Source organism: Anser anser (genome assembly GCF_964211835.1).
Source record: "Anser anser genome assembly, chromosome: 27".
Taxonomy (NCBI): domain Eukaryota; kingdom Metazoa; phylum Chordata; class Aves; order Anseriformes; family Anatidae; genus Anser; species Anser anser.
This window is the reverse complement of record NC_139748.1, coordinates 6408709-6422996: the sequence shown is the minus strand read 5'-3', so window position 1 is coordinate 6422996 and position 14288 is coordinate 6408709. Positions and strand designations below refer to the sequence as shown.

Below are 14288 nucleotides of genomic sequence, written 5' to 3'. Positions count from 1 at the left end.
TGGGTCCAACTCCTGAGTGACTCAGTCCTTGACAGTGCACGATCTCACAGCATCACACACAAGTGCTTATCTATTTTCCTTGCTTCGTTTCTCATCTCAGCCAGGAGGAGGTAGGCACTGTTCCTTACGTATTTGTCCAGGAAGAGTTCCCAAAGTGGGGCTGGCTGAGCAGGGCTTCGCGGCGTGCTGTCCGTATCAAAAAGCTCGAAACGCCTGCGGGACCGACGTCGTTCCCAGGAAGCCCGGAGGCAGCTTGGCTGCAAGAAGTGCAAATCTGTTCTGCTTCACGCGGGGGATCCTGGAAGGGTTCTTCGTAGACTGCTTCCAGTTGGGGCTTTTCTCACTGCATGTTCTCAAAATGTTTTCTGTCGAGCTCGGGGTGTCTTCCTTTAAATAGCAAAGCCCGTTTGTTCACGTCGCGTTCTGGAGACGTGTGCGGCTTCAGAGTGCTGCAGGCTGATCCAGGGATGACAGCAGGATGGTGAGTGGCTTTCTCTGCCTTTTCTCTGAACTTTCCTGGACGGTTAAGTCCTGGCTGTGACCTTGGCAGATATTTACAGCTTTCACCCTGTTCTGTGTGCTGCACGTTAGGAGTTGGTAACCTGCTGATGCTCACAAAGCCGCCTGGTGAGGGCAGGTTCTTGCCGAGTTATTCCTGTTGACGTAAACCTTTGTAACTTTCCCTGTCTGGCCTGAAAAAGTGCGACAAACTCTTCGTTCAAAGAGTTAATCCCAGAGTACCCACCTCTCCCATGGTGGTGGTAGGGAGCGTTCCTACTATTTTCCTACTATTTTGTTTCTGGGGGGTCTGCCACAGTTCTTACAAATAACGCCCAAGACGTCGTTCAGCTCATCCCGAAGATGCACCAGGCACTGCGAGTACTGCTCTGCAGGAACTGCGGAGGCTTTCAAGATAATCTTCCTGTGCTGATGTTTTTCTGTTTCTGCAGCCTGTAGTAGGCTTCTTTTCCTGTGTTTAGATCCCAAATAAGAAACTCAGGATCTTATCTTAGCCTGTCACTCTAATGCTATGCGTTGCGTAAATAAAAATGGGCTGGAAGATGTGGTTTCTGTTAAGTCAGGAGAACTTCGTGGTGTTCCTAGCAGAGCTGGAGAGGAAGAGGAGGGAGGAGATTGATAGACTCTCACTGCCGTCCTGACATCTGCATATAAATAGTTCTCTTCTTAGATCCTTTCCAACTGAACTTCTGGGTGATTTGACCTTTCTTTGATAAAAGCTTTCTGTATTTCCAAGACCGGGTAAGGGTGGGGTGGAAGGGAAGGATACAACAGCTCTTTTAAAAATATCTTCACATCCCAGCAGTAGATTGCTCCGGTACCCGGAGCTCAGCATTGAACCTGCTCCATCGTGGACTCCGACTTTTCTCTTCCTTTGAGTTGCTGGAGGGAGTTTTGAGGGTTTTTTTGAGTGCTCTAAAACATTAACCCGAAAATGTCTAAGGAGGTTTTAGGGAATTGTTTTTCCTCGCAAGGAGGCCGTGCTGTGGTGGGAGATGGCTTCCGTGGGCTCCGCTTCCCATTCTTGCTCTCCACTGGATGGGTCCCTTTGGGCAAGTGACTTGGTTGATGCTGCTTACACTGCTAATCTCGGTTTTCCTTACTTCATAAATATTCCTTTCAGCTGAAGTTTAAATGGTGCCGGCTCTTTGTGTGGGTGCTCTGTAGGTTTTGGAGCTCAGCATCGGAATCCAGCTCCGTTCAGCATGTAAAACGGTCAGACCCTCTGGCCTTGGTCAGGTTAGCAGTGTGTGCGGGGGTGTGTGCAGTATTTATAACTGCTCCAGACTATACACAAGGCTTCTGGCACTAGCTTTAACCGTTAATTGCCACTTTAAATCCAGCAATAAGTTGTTTGGGCCACCGCACAGCATGAGCCCACTGCCAAGAGTAAACCAGGGGCTGCGAATGACTCAGGTCCCCTTCGGACTTAGGACTGTGCAGCTGGATGGGGTAAGGCATTTCCTGGACTCCATCCTGTAGTTCTTGGTGTCTCATGTCTCCAGGACATAGTTCAAGCCATCGTCCTGCAGATGATGCTCGTGGCACTTGGAATGCACTGCGTGCATACGGGGACTTGCTGTTCGCTTCTGAAGCTCAGGGCGGTGAGCGGGGCAGGAGTGCCCCTGGATAAACCTCCTGATCCTTCGCAGATTGGGTTTTGTGGCTTACTTCCCTGTTCCCTTGGATAAAGTTTCCCCTTAGCTCCTCCAGTGGAGTTCGGGGCTGTCTCAGGACTCTGGAGCCCTTTATAGTGGTCTGCTGGACCAGGCATCGCGTGGCGGAGAGAAACTTTCCATTTCACAGGGTGCTCGTGAATCCCACCTGAAACGTGTTGGAGGGAAAGCGTGCTGCTTCGTTTACTTCTGCATTTCCGCTTGGTCTGCACAGGATCTCCATTGGTTTGGTGCCTTTCCTGCTGCTTTTATACACTGTGGCGTACCGTTTTTCTGGCTGGGAGCCCTCTGGTAATGACTGTTATTTTAGAAAACCCAGTAACTGCTCAGGCTGCCTCTATCATACAGTGAGCCGTGGTGATTACGTGCTGGGGAGAAAATGAAGTGATCAGGGAAGGCCTACTTCATGGGTGGGGGGGAGAAAGCAACAGTTAACTTTATTTAAAACCAATTAAATTGGGGTTGAGTGGGTGCTCTTAACTTCTACCCCGCGTTTCAAAACAAAATAAAGGAGTGAAGCGTACACCTTTAGGTAAAGAAGGGTTGTCTGGGCTTATAATAAATCCTATATAACTCTTGGAAGTATTAAGTTTGAAACAGTCCGGCACACAGGGAATGATGGGTTGTGATGGGGAGGAGGATGTTGGGGACGGGTTTGTTGGCTTTGAAGAACGTGATGGGTTGGGTTCGTGTGCCTTTTCTGGAAGAGGACGGCCGCGCTGGTGAGCGGTGCCTGACCTGGTTCCAGCAGAACCCAACTCCTTCGGCAGCAAGGTCGAGAGCAGAGCCAGCTTCTTGCACGCATGTTTCTGTGCTGTTTTAAATAGGACACCGGGGAGGGATTAGAGGGGAGATTAATCCTGAAATCCTCGGTGTTCGACTTCTGAACAAGGGAGGGAAGTGTTCGCAGAAGCTCCGAGACCACCTACTTTTTCGTGTAGGCCTTCCCAAAGGCTTTCCCAAATCCATCACGATCCTTCGGAGGGGTGTGAGTTGGGGTCGGGTTGATGGCTTACTTCTCTTGTGGTCGACTTTAATAGACGCATCTTCCGCTGAAGATGCTTTTTGGGAAGCACGTGTGGCTGAAAGATGCCTGGAAGCAGGGGAACATGGGGGCTCCGATTTTAAAAACTCGGTCTGAGGAAGCGTCGAGCAGTGATCGTGCTGTGTGCTCTGTGACGCTAACCCCTCTGCTGGACGCAGCGCTGTGCGGTCTGTTCTCTGCGTTACTGCTCTTAACCGCAGCTGTCCAGCAGCCACCAGTTTGCTTCCAGATAACCAGCTCGGCGCGAGGAGTCTGCTGAAAGTTGCCAGCTGTCCGTCTGTTTGGTGTATGCCTAAGTGTTCCCTGTACGTTTTCTGTCTTGCAGCATCTGGAGAGGGCCAAATGTGAACTGCGTTGACAGTACTGGATACACTCCCCTGCACCATGCTGCTTTGAATGGTCATAAGTGAGTCATCTTATAATGCCTTTGGTCACAGGGGTCTCTAGGTGCTTTACAAGCTACGGTTTGTGTAATTCACTCACCGATCTAATGCTGTTCCCTCTGAAACGTGGCAATGGTGCAACACTACACCATCTTCAGGACGAGAAGTGAACATCAGTGCAGCAAAGCTATAGAGGCTTTCGCTGCTGCACGGTGTGAATATACAGCTTTTTTAAAAATTTGGCAGAACGCTGAGGTTTTCAACCACCCTTTTATTTGTAAACAATTTGGATAAGTTATAACAAGATATTAAAGACGGCTTCTCCAGTAACAGTCCTCTGCAGTCTGTCTGGTGTCCAATGTGTTGCTGTGCCTGCACCACCTAAAATTTGCTTTTGTGTGTTATTACATTTTTAAATAACTCTGGTCTTCAGTGTGGTAAATCTTGTTTTGTTCACTGCTACCTGAGGTACTGAGAAATTGAATAGAGTTAAAATCTTTTTTCGTCTTCATTGTGCTGGTGCAGTTTACTTTTCACCAGAGTGGCTTGTGGATGACTTCAGTGCCTGTTCAGCTCCGTTAGTACGAAGGTAGCAGAGATCTTCCCTGGACTCAGTAGTCGTTAATTTCTTTCCTTGGGCAGCATTTAATAGGAATGCTTTTAAGATCACATTTCAAGAGGATCTCTGAAATACATCTGTTCAGATGAATTTTTGGTACAGCAGTCTTACTGGGGAATGTAAGCTGTGAGACGAGGACTGCATGTCTTATGAACTCGAGTCTCCTTTTCTTGCAGGGATGTGGTGGAAGTTCTGCTGAGGAACGATGCGCTCACCAACGTAGCAGACTGTAAAGGCTGCTACCCTCTTCACCTGGCAGCTTGGAAAGGAGATGCAGACATTGTGAAGCTCCTCATCCACCAGGGACCGTCGCACACTAAAGTGAATGAGCAGGTCTGCGTGTTTTTCTTTAATGCTCCGTTGAACCATTTCCCTCGAATGGAAAGAGATTACTTAGCTGACTCCTGACCCTCCCAAACTGGCAGCAGTTGTTATAAAGTTAATTGCTGGTGGGATAAGGAGGGCGCTGCCGAAAGCAATACCTCCAGGTCTGAGTTAGTGGTTGAATCCTAGGGAGGTATACAAGTTTTTCTATACAGAGAGCTGTAAATGTATCTTAAGAGAACCCCTCAGCACCTAGGAAGTGTTCTCCTGCTTTCATACTGGGCTTCTAAAACTAACACAGTTTTTCCTTTCAGTTGCTGGATAACTGAGAAGATTTCTAGTGCTGTCAAAGGATACATTGGCTCCCTTCTTTTGGGAACTAATCGAAGCAGCTTTGTTTAGTCTTTGTTTGGCCATGCTCTCTTAGCTACTCTCCTGGCTTGCCTGTAGCACTTGCTCCAGTTAACTAATTTGTAAGTTGTAAGATAATTTTAGCTCTACCTCACCCCACATAAATCCCTAGCTTAATCTTAATGATTTTTTTCTCAATCAGGCAAGAAAAACAACTTATAACTTTCCTCTGGCAGTCAGCAGGTATCTCATAGTTCCAGGGGAACTTCTGACATGCTACTGCGGGAAGTCCCAAATAATTCTTTTGCTTAAGACTTTGGATAAGTGAGTTGGTTGACTGAATGAGGCCAGCTGAGCAGAGTTTAGTTTATGGTTTTTCCCTGTGTCTAGGGCAGATATCAATAACGGGCTCAAATCAGATGATTAAAGCTATAGTGGCCCTGGGTTGTCCCCACCCTCAGGGAGGGATATGTTCTGTCCCGTGAATCAGCTCCTAACCACTCGGGTTTTCATCCAGGTGGAGGCAAGTAAACCAAAATAAGCTTCTGCCTTAGTACCACAAGGCTAAAAATGTGTATCCATCCAGGAGTTAATTCACAAGTAGGTCAGATACTCATGGCTCGAGGTTCGCAGAATCTGTCAAAGTTGAAATGAACATCTGGGAGCTGCGAGTTTCTGCTGTTTAATTTTGATCTGCTATGTATACTTTTTCAGAAGCCGAGGAGCAAACTCCCCCTTCACGGAGTCGGGTTTAGGAGTCCCAATTCTGCTTCCAGCCATACTTTGTGGGGACCAGAGTTTTCACGCCTAAGTGTTCTGTTCCGCAGTGTAAGGCAGCTAACTTGAGGCACCAGACTGTTCCGAGGCTAAATGGTTGCTTCTGAAGCATCATGAATTGAAAAATATAGTGGTAATGCTAATCGCTACCGCTCCTCAATTGAGCAGGAATTACTAATAGTGTGTGTTTTACTGTCTTTGTTGATAGCTTTCCAGCTTGGAGCTGTGCTTAGTAATGTATTTGGGCACAGCTGCAGGCATTCAGTCTGTTTAAATGGATTTGAGAAGTGCAGTAAACTGTTTACAATCAATCTGATAAGAATTGACTGAGGGCCATGAGTGCAAACTTCTCTGCTGTTGGAGCAGGACAGGTGTATGGGAAACCTTTGCAAAAGATTAAAAGCGTAGTGTAACCCTTCCAGGTAATGTTTCGTTAATGTTTGTTTAGTAGGAACCCTTTTAAATGATAAAAGTCAGTCGAGTAGCCTGTGCTGCTTGAGTCCGGAGTCTTGTAAATGAAATGCGCAGTGGTTCAGGTTACAGGAATCAGCTGCTGGAATGGCTTCTGCTGTTAATAGCTTTGACTGGAACAAGATGCTGTGTTCTGTCACTTCCACCCCTTGGGAGTCACCCATTGCTTTGTTGCTATATCTCACCCATTTCATTATCACATTTTTGTTCTTTTTCCTCTTCCTTTTTGTAGAATGCTCTTGAGATCAAAGAACTCAAAAAGTACGGCCCCTTTGACCCATATATCAATGCCAAGGTGTGTACTTTGCTGACAGCATTTCACTGCATCATTACTCCAAGCTGCACTCGCGTGCTTCCAGGTGCAATGTCATCCAGTTGCAGTAATACCTGTTCAGTCTGCAGCTGCTTGGGGAAAAGTAAAATGCAAACATTTATTTACTCTGGGTTTTTCTCTTCAAAGCAGTTATAGAAACATAATTTAAGGGAAGCTTTTCCTTACTTTCCTGGGGGCTCCTTCATTGCTTAGCCTTGTAGGACTCACGGTGATGGTCAGTTTGCTTGATTTGGCTGGATGACTTCCAAAAGGTAATGTTATTTCAATTAAAATGCTTTAGGTATTGTTTCATGTGCTAATGTTGCTGATAAATGCAAAGAGAAGGAATTTTTTTTCCTGCTTAAACATGGATGTGTTTTCTCTGTGGGCTGTTTGGAGTGAATCTTCATGCCTTTTCTCCTACAAAATGCATAATGCTGTATTTGCTGTTTGAATGGACGGTTAATTCTTTCAGTGGTGGCGGGGAGAAGGGAAGGCAGTAACACTTATACCTCCCTTCCCAAGTCCTTCATGTCCTGCTTATTGCATCAAGTCTCTTTTGGTGTGAAGTCTGTTGTGTCGTCTGACCCTTCAGCCCTAGTCTTCTGTTCCTGTTTTCTTGCCTGTTTTGCCCCTCTCTTGCTTTTAGTTGGTCCTGAGCTACAAAAAGGCATGGCATCAGCACTTCTGATGCACTGAGGCTGAGCAATTGAGGAAGCAGATAAGAAAGTTCCTGGGGTCACTTGTTCTGTCTACCAGTGCGTAGATGGTGGTGTTTTCTGAGACGCTCACCATTTTTCATTTTTATTTATAGCAAAGCGGCAGGCCAGTGATGGCATAATCGTCTGCTGATTTATCATGGGATGCTTCTGCTCTCAGCCACCATGCCACGATTGCTTCCAGCCAATTATTTTAGACTCAGCCATCCGTGACAGATTAGTGTCTCAAAGTTTAGCTGAAACTTTCACTCTGCTTGATCTGCAGTACCTTAAAAACACACTCAAAATTCCTGAGGTTGCTAACCGCTGGGAGTTGTTTTTGCAGACTTCTATTTCAGGAAATACTCTAGCGCATACCTCTTCAAGTGCAAACATATTTACATGAAACTCATCCTTATCTATGATTTTGACAGGAATCCAGCCGGGAATTTTGTGGCAACAAATGTCTTTTGTGGAAACGTATCGTAGCTGAGTGGTTCAGCTGGCTGAAGGGGAGCTCTCGGTTGTCAATAAGGGAGTAAAATCTTACACGCTAGCATTAGATTGTTGAATGAGGAAAGAATGTTAAGGCCAAATTGAGCTAGCTTTTTGCGGACTGATGTTTACAAAGTATTTTCTTTTTTTGAGAAGTGCATTTTGAACTTGCAGGACAGTGTTCAGGATGGCTGTAGTACTCTGGAGAGCAAGGCTAGTGTTTTTTGAAATCAGAGCCTTGGTTTTAAGGAGAGGTGGCTTATACACTAACTCGTAGGTCCATCATAAGCTCTGACCAGCTTACCGCTGGTTTCTGACCACGTTTGAAGAGCACGTGGAGCCATACCCGTGCAACCCTGGACGTTTTCTCCACAGCATGGCTGCAGGTGGGAGAACCAAAAAATGTCCAAGTTCAAAGCGTGGGAGTCCTGGCTTAGCTGGTGCTTCCAGCTTCCCAGCTCCCCTGCAGGATGGGATTTCATTTAGAAATGATTGAATCAAAGCGTTCCATCTTTCCAAACATCTTGGGATATTTAGAAGAGGGGGGAAAAGCATTTATATATGTCTGGGTATAGATTAAATTGATATCCTGGTCAGGAAGAGCTAAAAGAGAGCCAGAAGCATCTTGTTCTCCTAAAAGCCGCAGGGAAGTAACAGCCTCTTTTTGTGCCCCTTCCTTTTCAATGTCTTTTATTTAAATGGTCTCTCTGATGCCTGTTATGGGCCTGAAGGGCTTCTGAAAAGCAAATGATAGGAGCGAAGTTAAGAGGTGGAGCTGCAACTTTGCTCCATTGACTCCCGCTACCTCAGATCATGCTATTTAATTTGTATGAAGGAACCAAGCAGCTGAGCAGAGCCAAAGAGGCAAAAGCTGTCACAGAGCTCAAGGAGAAATAAACTGCACCGCACAAACTACCTTTGTCTTTTTTAATTGGAAGCAAATGATTCATGCAGATTGGGTTTAAAGTGCCATAAATCTAACCGGTCTGCTGAGAAAAGTGGAAGCCTACCATCTGGAGCCTGCAAATGAAGCTGGGCAGCGCACCCACCCGCAGAGCTCCCGAGAGCTCGTTGGACATACGGGGCTCGTTTTTCTGCAGCGCTCGGCATTGCGGGGCACCTGCAGGAATGGAGGAGGCAAGTGCGTGCACTGACACAAACCCTACGAGGAAGCCTCAGAAGTGGGTTAGGCGGGACTGCAGGGGTCACACAACCTCTTCCACGCCCCGAGGCAGGATCAAGGCTGCCTAAAACGTTCCTGGCTGGTGTTTATTCAACACTTTCTTAAAAGCCTCAGAGTGGCGGTGCCATAGTCTCCCTTGGCAGCTTATGGGAGCGTTCAAACCTTTGCAGGTTAGGAAATTAGAAGAGTTCCCCATGTATTTTAAATAATATCTGCTTTTCTTTGATCAAAGCCCTCCTACAGTGAGTTAGGAGCAGGAGCGTGGACAGACCTGCTTTCATGAGCTGTGGATGCTCCGCTGCAGCGTGCGATGAGCGTAAGGGCTGTGGTATGTGGTATCTAGTTACCAGGGCTTGCAAAATGGGATGGGACCCATCTGAAAGCGGAGGCATTTCTGCTGCTGTTCCTGTTTTGTGGTCTGTAGGCGGGCATCGGATGAGGCCCAGCTTCTTGCTCCCAACTGTGAATGAGGCGGGTGCTGGGATTCCTGCAAGAATGCAGCCCCTGGGTCCTATTGAGCGCTCTGTTTTTCTAAGAAGTTTTGAAATGTGAACCCGTGTGCCTTCTGGCTGCTGGGAAGGAATTTTCTTTTTCCATCTCAGATAAATACATACATCGGGGTGTTGTGCTCATTGTTCAGGCTCCGCTCTGGTTTGTGCCTGGAGAGGTGATACGGGGCAGGCAGGTAGGCAGGCTCCCTTGCCTGGAATGGTTTTGGTATTTTGGGCTGCTCAAAACACTCCCGAAATAGAGGCAATACAGACCCGTGCAATAGCAGGAGTTCCCGGTACCGAGCCCGTGATGGGGAAAGACTTGCTGTGATGGTTCAAAGTAGGTTACTGCCTGGTGGTCTGTTACAGGAGGAGAGTCTGGGGATTTCATCCAGAGTGCCAGAGCCACACGTAGCTTAAACAAAATGAGACAAAATTGCAGAACACATGGGGGAAGTCTTCAACAGCGATATTATCAAAGGAAGTTGTGTTCCTATTCCTGAGCCATTAGGCAGGTGTTTGGGGTCGCTGTGTGCTTCAAAGCAACCTTGAGGGTTATGGCCTGGGTGGCAGGGAAGGTGAGGGGTGGGCAGCGCTGGTGGAGCCAGGGCTCCGGGGTGCGTTCCCTCCACGCGGGCACCCGCTGCTCCAGAAGGGCTGGGGTTATCTGCTCTTCCTGCAGAAATGGGCCGTGAGCCTCCCTCGTGTTACGGGGCCCACCGATGGCCCTGGTCCGCCTGTGGTCTGGGCTCACCGACGCATGGGTTCCCTTCCCTGTCAAATACAATGCAATTTGCCAACCTTTTAAATGCCTCGAGACCAGCAGCTTAGGGGTGATAGGTGTGATCTCTGTAGTTCTCTATTCTCTCCCCTTCTCACTCCGTATGTGTATTTTATGTGCAGACTTCTTTATTCTCCAGTAACTTCTGTCCACTTGTATGTGCGTTCCTCCACCATGGCTGCCTCTGCCACTCCAAGTATAGAGCCCGTTGTTTGACTCTGCCCTCCTGCGCTAACAGCAGCACTGTGCTTTCCTTACCTCCTGAAATACTCTGCACCGCCTTCTGCACGTGGCTGGTGCTGCTTGCTGCCTCCCTGGCTTTTGCTTTCACACAAGTCGCAGCCTCCCCAGTATGTCTCGCTCCCCTTGTGCTTTTCATGTGGTTGAAAAATGATGCAGTCAACTAGCAGATAAAAACAAGTAGGAGTTTGCATGCATGACTCCTGTAATCCCTCGAATGACTTAACACGTTAATAGGATTAAAGAACAACAGAGCAAGCTTTGTAGCGTGTTTGTGAACTGGTGCAAAATATTGACTGCTCTTACAAGCTGGTATTTTAAAAAGTGCATTTGCTCTCAAAGCGTCAGTGAAGATATTTTGGTCAAATTCAGATTCTCAAATAGTCCTCCTAACTCTGACAAGACAGCTTGTTTTTTTAATGCGAACTGTTCTTAAAATGACAAATTCTACTGCAGTTCTTTTAGCTAAAGCTGTTGAAATTTGGGGGAGGTCAAATAATTAGATAAGTGTTTCTATCCAAAGTCCTTAAACTGAAATTCCCTCTGTGTGCAGTACACAGTAGTAAACCTAGAAATTTGCTATGAACTTAAATTTGAAGGAAAGACTCTGAAATCTGGCAGAGTTCCTATTTTGTGCCTGGAAATGAAACGTTAGGTTGCTCGTCTTTGAATCCTTTGCGTTGCTGATTTTAACCTGCCAAATGCTGCATGTATTAACTGGATCTGGCTCTCGCTGTGGAGGCTTTCACGCTGCGCTTGGACGTTCCTTCCTTCCCTCCAGTTGACCCGAGACCTTGCCTACAAGGGCTTGCTGCTGGAGTGATCTGATTGCGCTGTTTGTTACCTAATGCACAAACTGCATGCGTTCAGCACCCTCTCTCTAATGCGGCCAGCTTGCTTGCAAGCCTCAGAATTGCAGAGGTGGAATGCCTGTTGTGATCAGGATGAGTAGGATCGAAACAATTGAAGTTTAAATCCGAAATGCTGACGATCAAGCTACGGCAGATTGCGATATATGGCACACAAACTGCAGCATGAATCCTGCCTTATTTTTGTGGCACCCTCAAGTACGGGATGCTGCCAGCTGATAACAAGTTGGCTTTCCCCAAGCGCTAGAAGAATTACTGGGAACCCAGATACAGCTCCACAACCCCTTAAACTTCAGCGTGGTCTCTTGCTTTTGACCTCAATGCTTTGAAAACAGGCTGCTCCATGTACCGTACCTATTTCCCATAGAGCAGATTTCTCATATCTGGGTAAAGCTCATTGCCCTGAAGGTTTTTTGAAGCTTTCTCCGGGCTTTTACTGGGTGGGTCGGTTGATTTGCTCACCAGGGGATGTCTGTCTGCTCAGTGGCTAGTGACACGGCGGAAACACCGCTCCGAGCTGTATCAAACCGGGCTCTCTGCTTCCCGGCTGCTTTTTTGTCTTATTTTTTGCATTTAAACTTCAATGGTTTGAGGGAGGCACGGAGCGGCTCCGCTCTCCCTGTTGTGATGCGCTGGCGTTTCTCCCCCCCCCCTCCAGAACAACGACAACGAGACGGCGCTGCACTGCGCGGCGCAGTACGGCCACACGGAGGTGGTGAAGGTGCTGCTGGAGGAGCTGACCGACCCCACCATGCGCAACAACAAGTTCGAGACGCCTCTGGACCTGGCCGCGCTCTACGGGAGGCTGGAAGTCGTGAAGATGCTCTTGAACGCTCACCCCAATCTTTTAAGCTGCAACACTAAGAAACACACTCCGCTGCACTTGGCAGCCAGGAACGGTCACAAAACGGTGGTCCACGTCCTCCTGGATGCTGGCATGGATAGCAACTATCAGGTAATTGATGGGGCTGCGTGTGAGGGGCTGCTCTGATCGCTGGGGGATGGAGAACTCGTGGAGTTGCAGCGGGGAGAGCTCCACCTGCCTGTCCTCCCGCAGGGGATCACTTCTGGAAGATGAGCAATGGCTTTGGGTTCCTCTGGGCTGTTTGTTGAGCTCCTGGTCCCTCTGAGAAGCTGAGGGATTCTGGTGCAGTGCATGCTTAATGCTTGCTCAGACAAAGAGCCACGGATGCATAGGGAGGGAGAAAAAAGCTCTTTTGCCTACGCTGTTCTGCCTCGTGAAACCGTGAGCTCTTGGTAGCGATGGAGGCAAACTGTTTCTCTTCCCATCCAGCCACTTGTAAACGCGCTGTTCCACAGCACCAGCTTCTACACGGTGGTCTTGTCTTTCCTTGTCAGCACAAGACCTTTTGCTGAGCTGTGGAAAGCCCTTTCTTGGTGGCTGACTCTGGGAGGAGACAGTTCCCATTTTCCATTCCAAATTCTTGGCACTGTAATGATATTGATAGTTTGTCATCGGTAGTAGATACTGGCGCCCTCCCTTTGTATTTGGTGCAGTATATTTATTGCTTCTGTAACCTTCTGAAACGTTCCTCCATCACCATTCCACACTGGCTAGCTTCATGCTGTTTTTCATTTAATTTGCAGACTGAAAAAGGCAGTGCTTTGCACGAAGCTGCTTTGTTTGGCAAGACAGATGTGGTACAAATATTGCTGGCTGCAGGTGAGAGAATGATCCCCTTCTGAAGCAGTAATGCGGTGATTCCTTCACCTAGCACTTGAGGAAACCCCTCTTTAGTGACAGCACTTCTCTCCAACCAGCTCTTAAAGTGTAGTTCCTCAGAGGGGGTTACAGGAGAGGTCATCCCTTGGTGTTTGCCTTTAGGTCTGCCTCTACAGAGTGGTTTTTAGCTCCACACAGTGATGATCGCGTGTATAAGCTGTGACTTGATTAAAACAGGAATTAGTGCATGGTTTGAAAATGTTCTTGATTTCTGCCTGCTCTTTATCTACTACCGTAGGTATTGATGTGAACATAAAGGATAACAGAGGCCTGACAGCTCTGGATATCGTGAGGGAGCTTCCTTCTCAGAAAAGTCAACACATAGCAGCTCTCATTGAAGGTAAGCAGTGTTCCTCTGCGCGTGGGCAGGAGGGAAGAGTTTGGGGGGCTAATTGTGCCTGTGCAAGTAAAGAATTGGGTTCTCTAGTCCTGGAAAGTGCTGAAAGCAACGGAGCTTCAGGCTGGGTCCCTTGGTGAGAATCGTGAGGGCGTTGGAAGAAATGGTGCTCAGATGCTCAGGTGAATGGTCCCCAGAGCAGGGGGCTGCAGGAGGACTTCCAGGGGTGGATTTTAGGGGGGATTAGCTCCTTTGTTGAAAGAGTGCAGCATCACTTTTACAACTTAAATGGGCTTAATTGTGCTTTGTTTAACTCACTTTATAAGTGAATTAAAATTAAGGATAGTCTAAATCTGCTTGCAGAATGCAAAGTAATAGCTTTAGATATGGTCTTGGATTAACTCTCCTTTATGTGTAACTCTCCTTTATGTGCCTGTGCAGGCAAATAGTCACCCACTGGTCCTGTGTCCTACTCCTCACTTCATTGTGAAGCTTGGGCACGGATTTTGCAGATGAGATTTACAGAAAAGGCCTTGATTACTTATTTATAAAGGAGCTCGGCCCATTGTATCTGTCCAAATTAGGCAATGAAATGTGGCATTTTAGCTAAATTCCTACCTTGTAATTACACTATCTCAATTTCCTCTCAGCTGTGGAGAGAAAGATCAGAAGCATATGCAACTGGGATATATTACTCATGGTTAGCATTTGAGAGCTTTACAGGTTCAAAGCACTTTGCAGACTTTTAATTAAGCTCTGCCTGTGAGGCTGGTAGGTATTGTCTCTGTTCTGAAACTGAAGACAAAGATGGGCTCTAAAACTGAACTTATTGCAGGTAACTGCTGATAGTTTGTTCCTGTAAGTGAGCTGCGTGAGATGTTGTCGTCTGACTTCAATCACATAAGCTCAGTGCTTCTGACTTTGCCCGTGGTTAGGGGACCACAGCCAGAACCGGCTTCTCTGCTGCCTTAT

At 47.4% G+C, this 14288-nt stretch overlaps 1 protein-coding gene across 12 annotated transcripts in view; it reads left to right on the top strand.

Moving 5' to 3' along the window:
- ANKS1A (ankyrin repeat and sterile alpha motif domain containing 1A) overlaps positions 1 to 14288 on the top strand; it is a 107192-nt gene that overhangs the window by 23875 nt on the left and 69029 nt on the right. For 10 of the 12 annotated variants that reach the window (XM_083812342.1, XM_083812348.1, XM_083812344.1 and 7 more), the window contains exons 2-7: positions 3566 to 3646; positions 4419 to 4575; positions 6398 to 6460; positions 11894 to 12190; positions 12844 to 12919; positions 13218 to 13319. In XM_083812342.1, coding sequence (XP_083668468.1) covers positions 3566 to 3646; positions 4419 to 4575; positions 6398 to 6460; positions 11894 to 12190; positions 12844 to 12919; positions 13218 to 13319 — 776 coding nt within the window. The remainder of the gene's footprint in view (positions 1 to 3565; positions 3647 to 4418; positions 4576 to 6397; positions 6461 to 11893; positions 12191 to 12843; positions 12920 to 13217; positions 13320 to 14288) is intronic. The other 2 variants (XM_083812346.1, XM_083812341.1) reach the window with 1 other exon arrangement.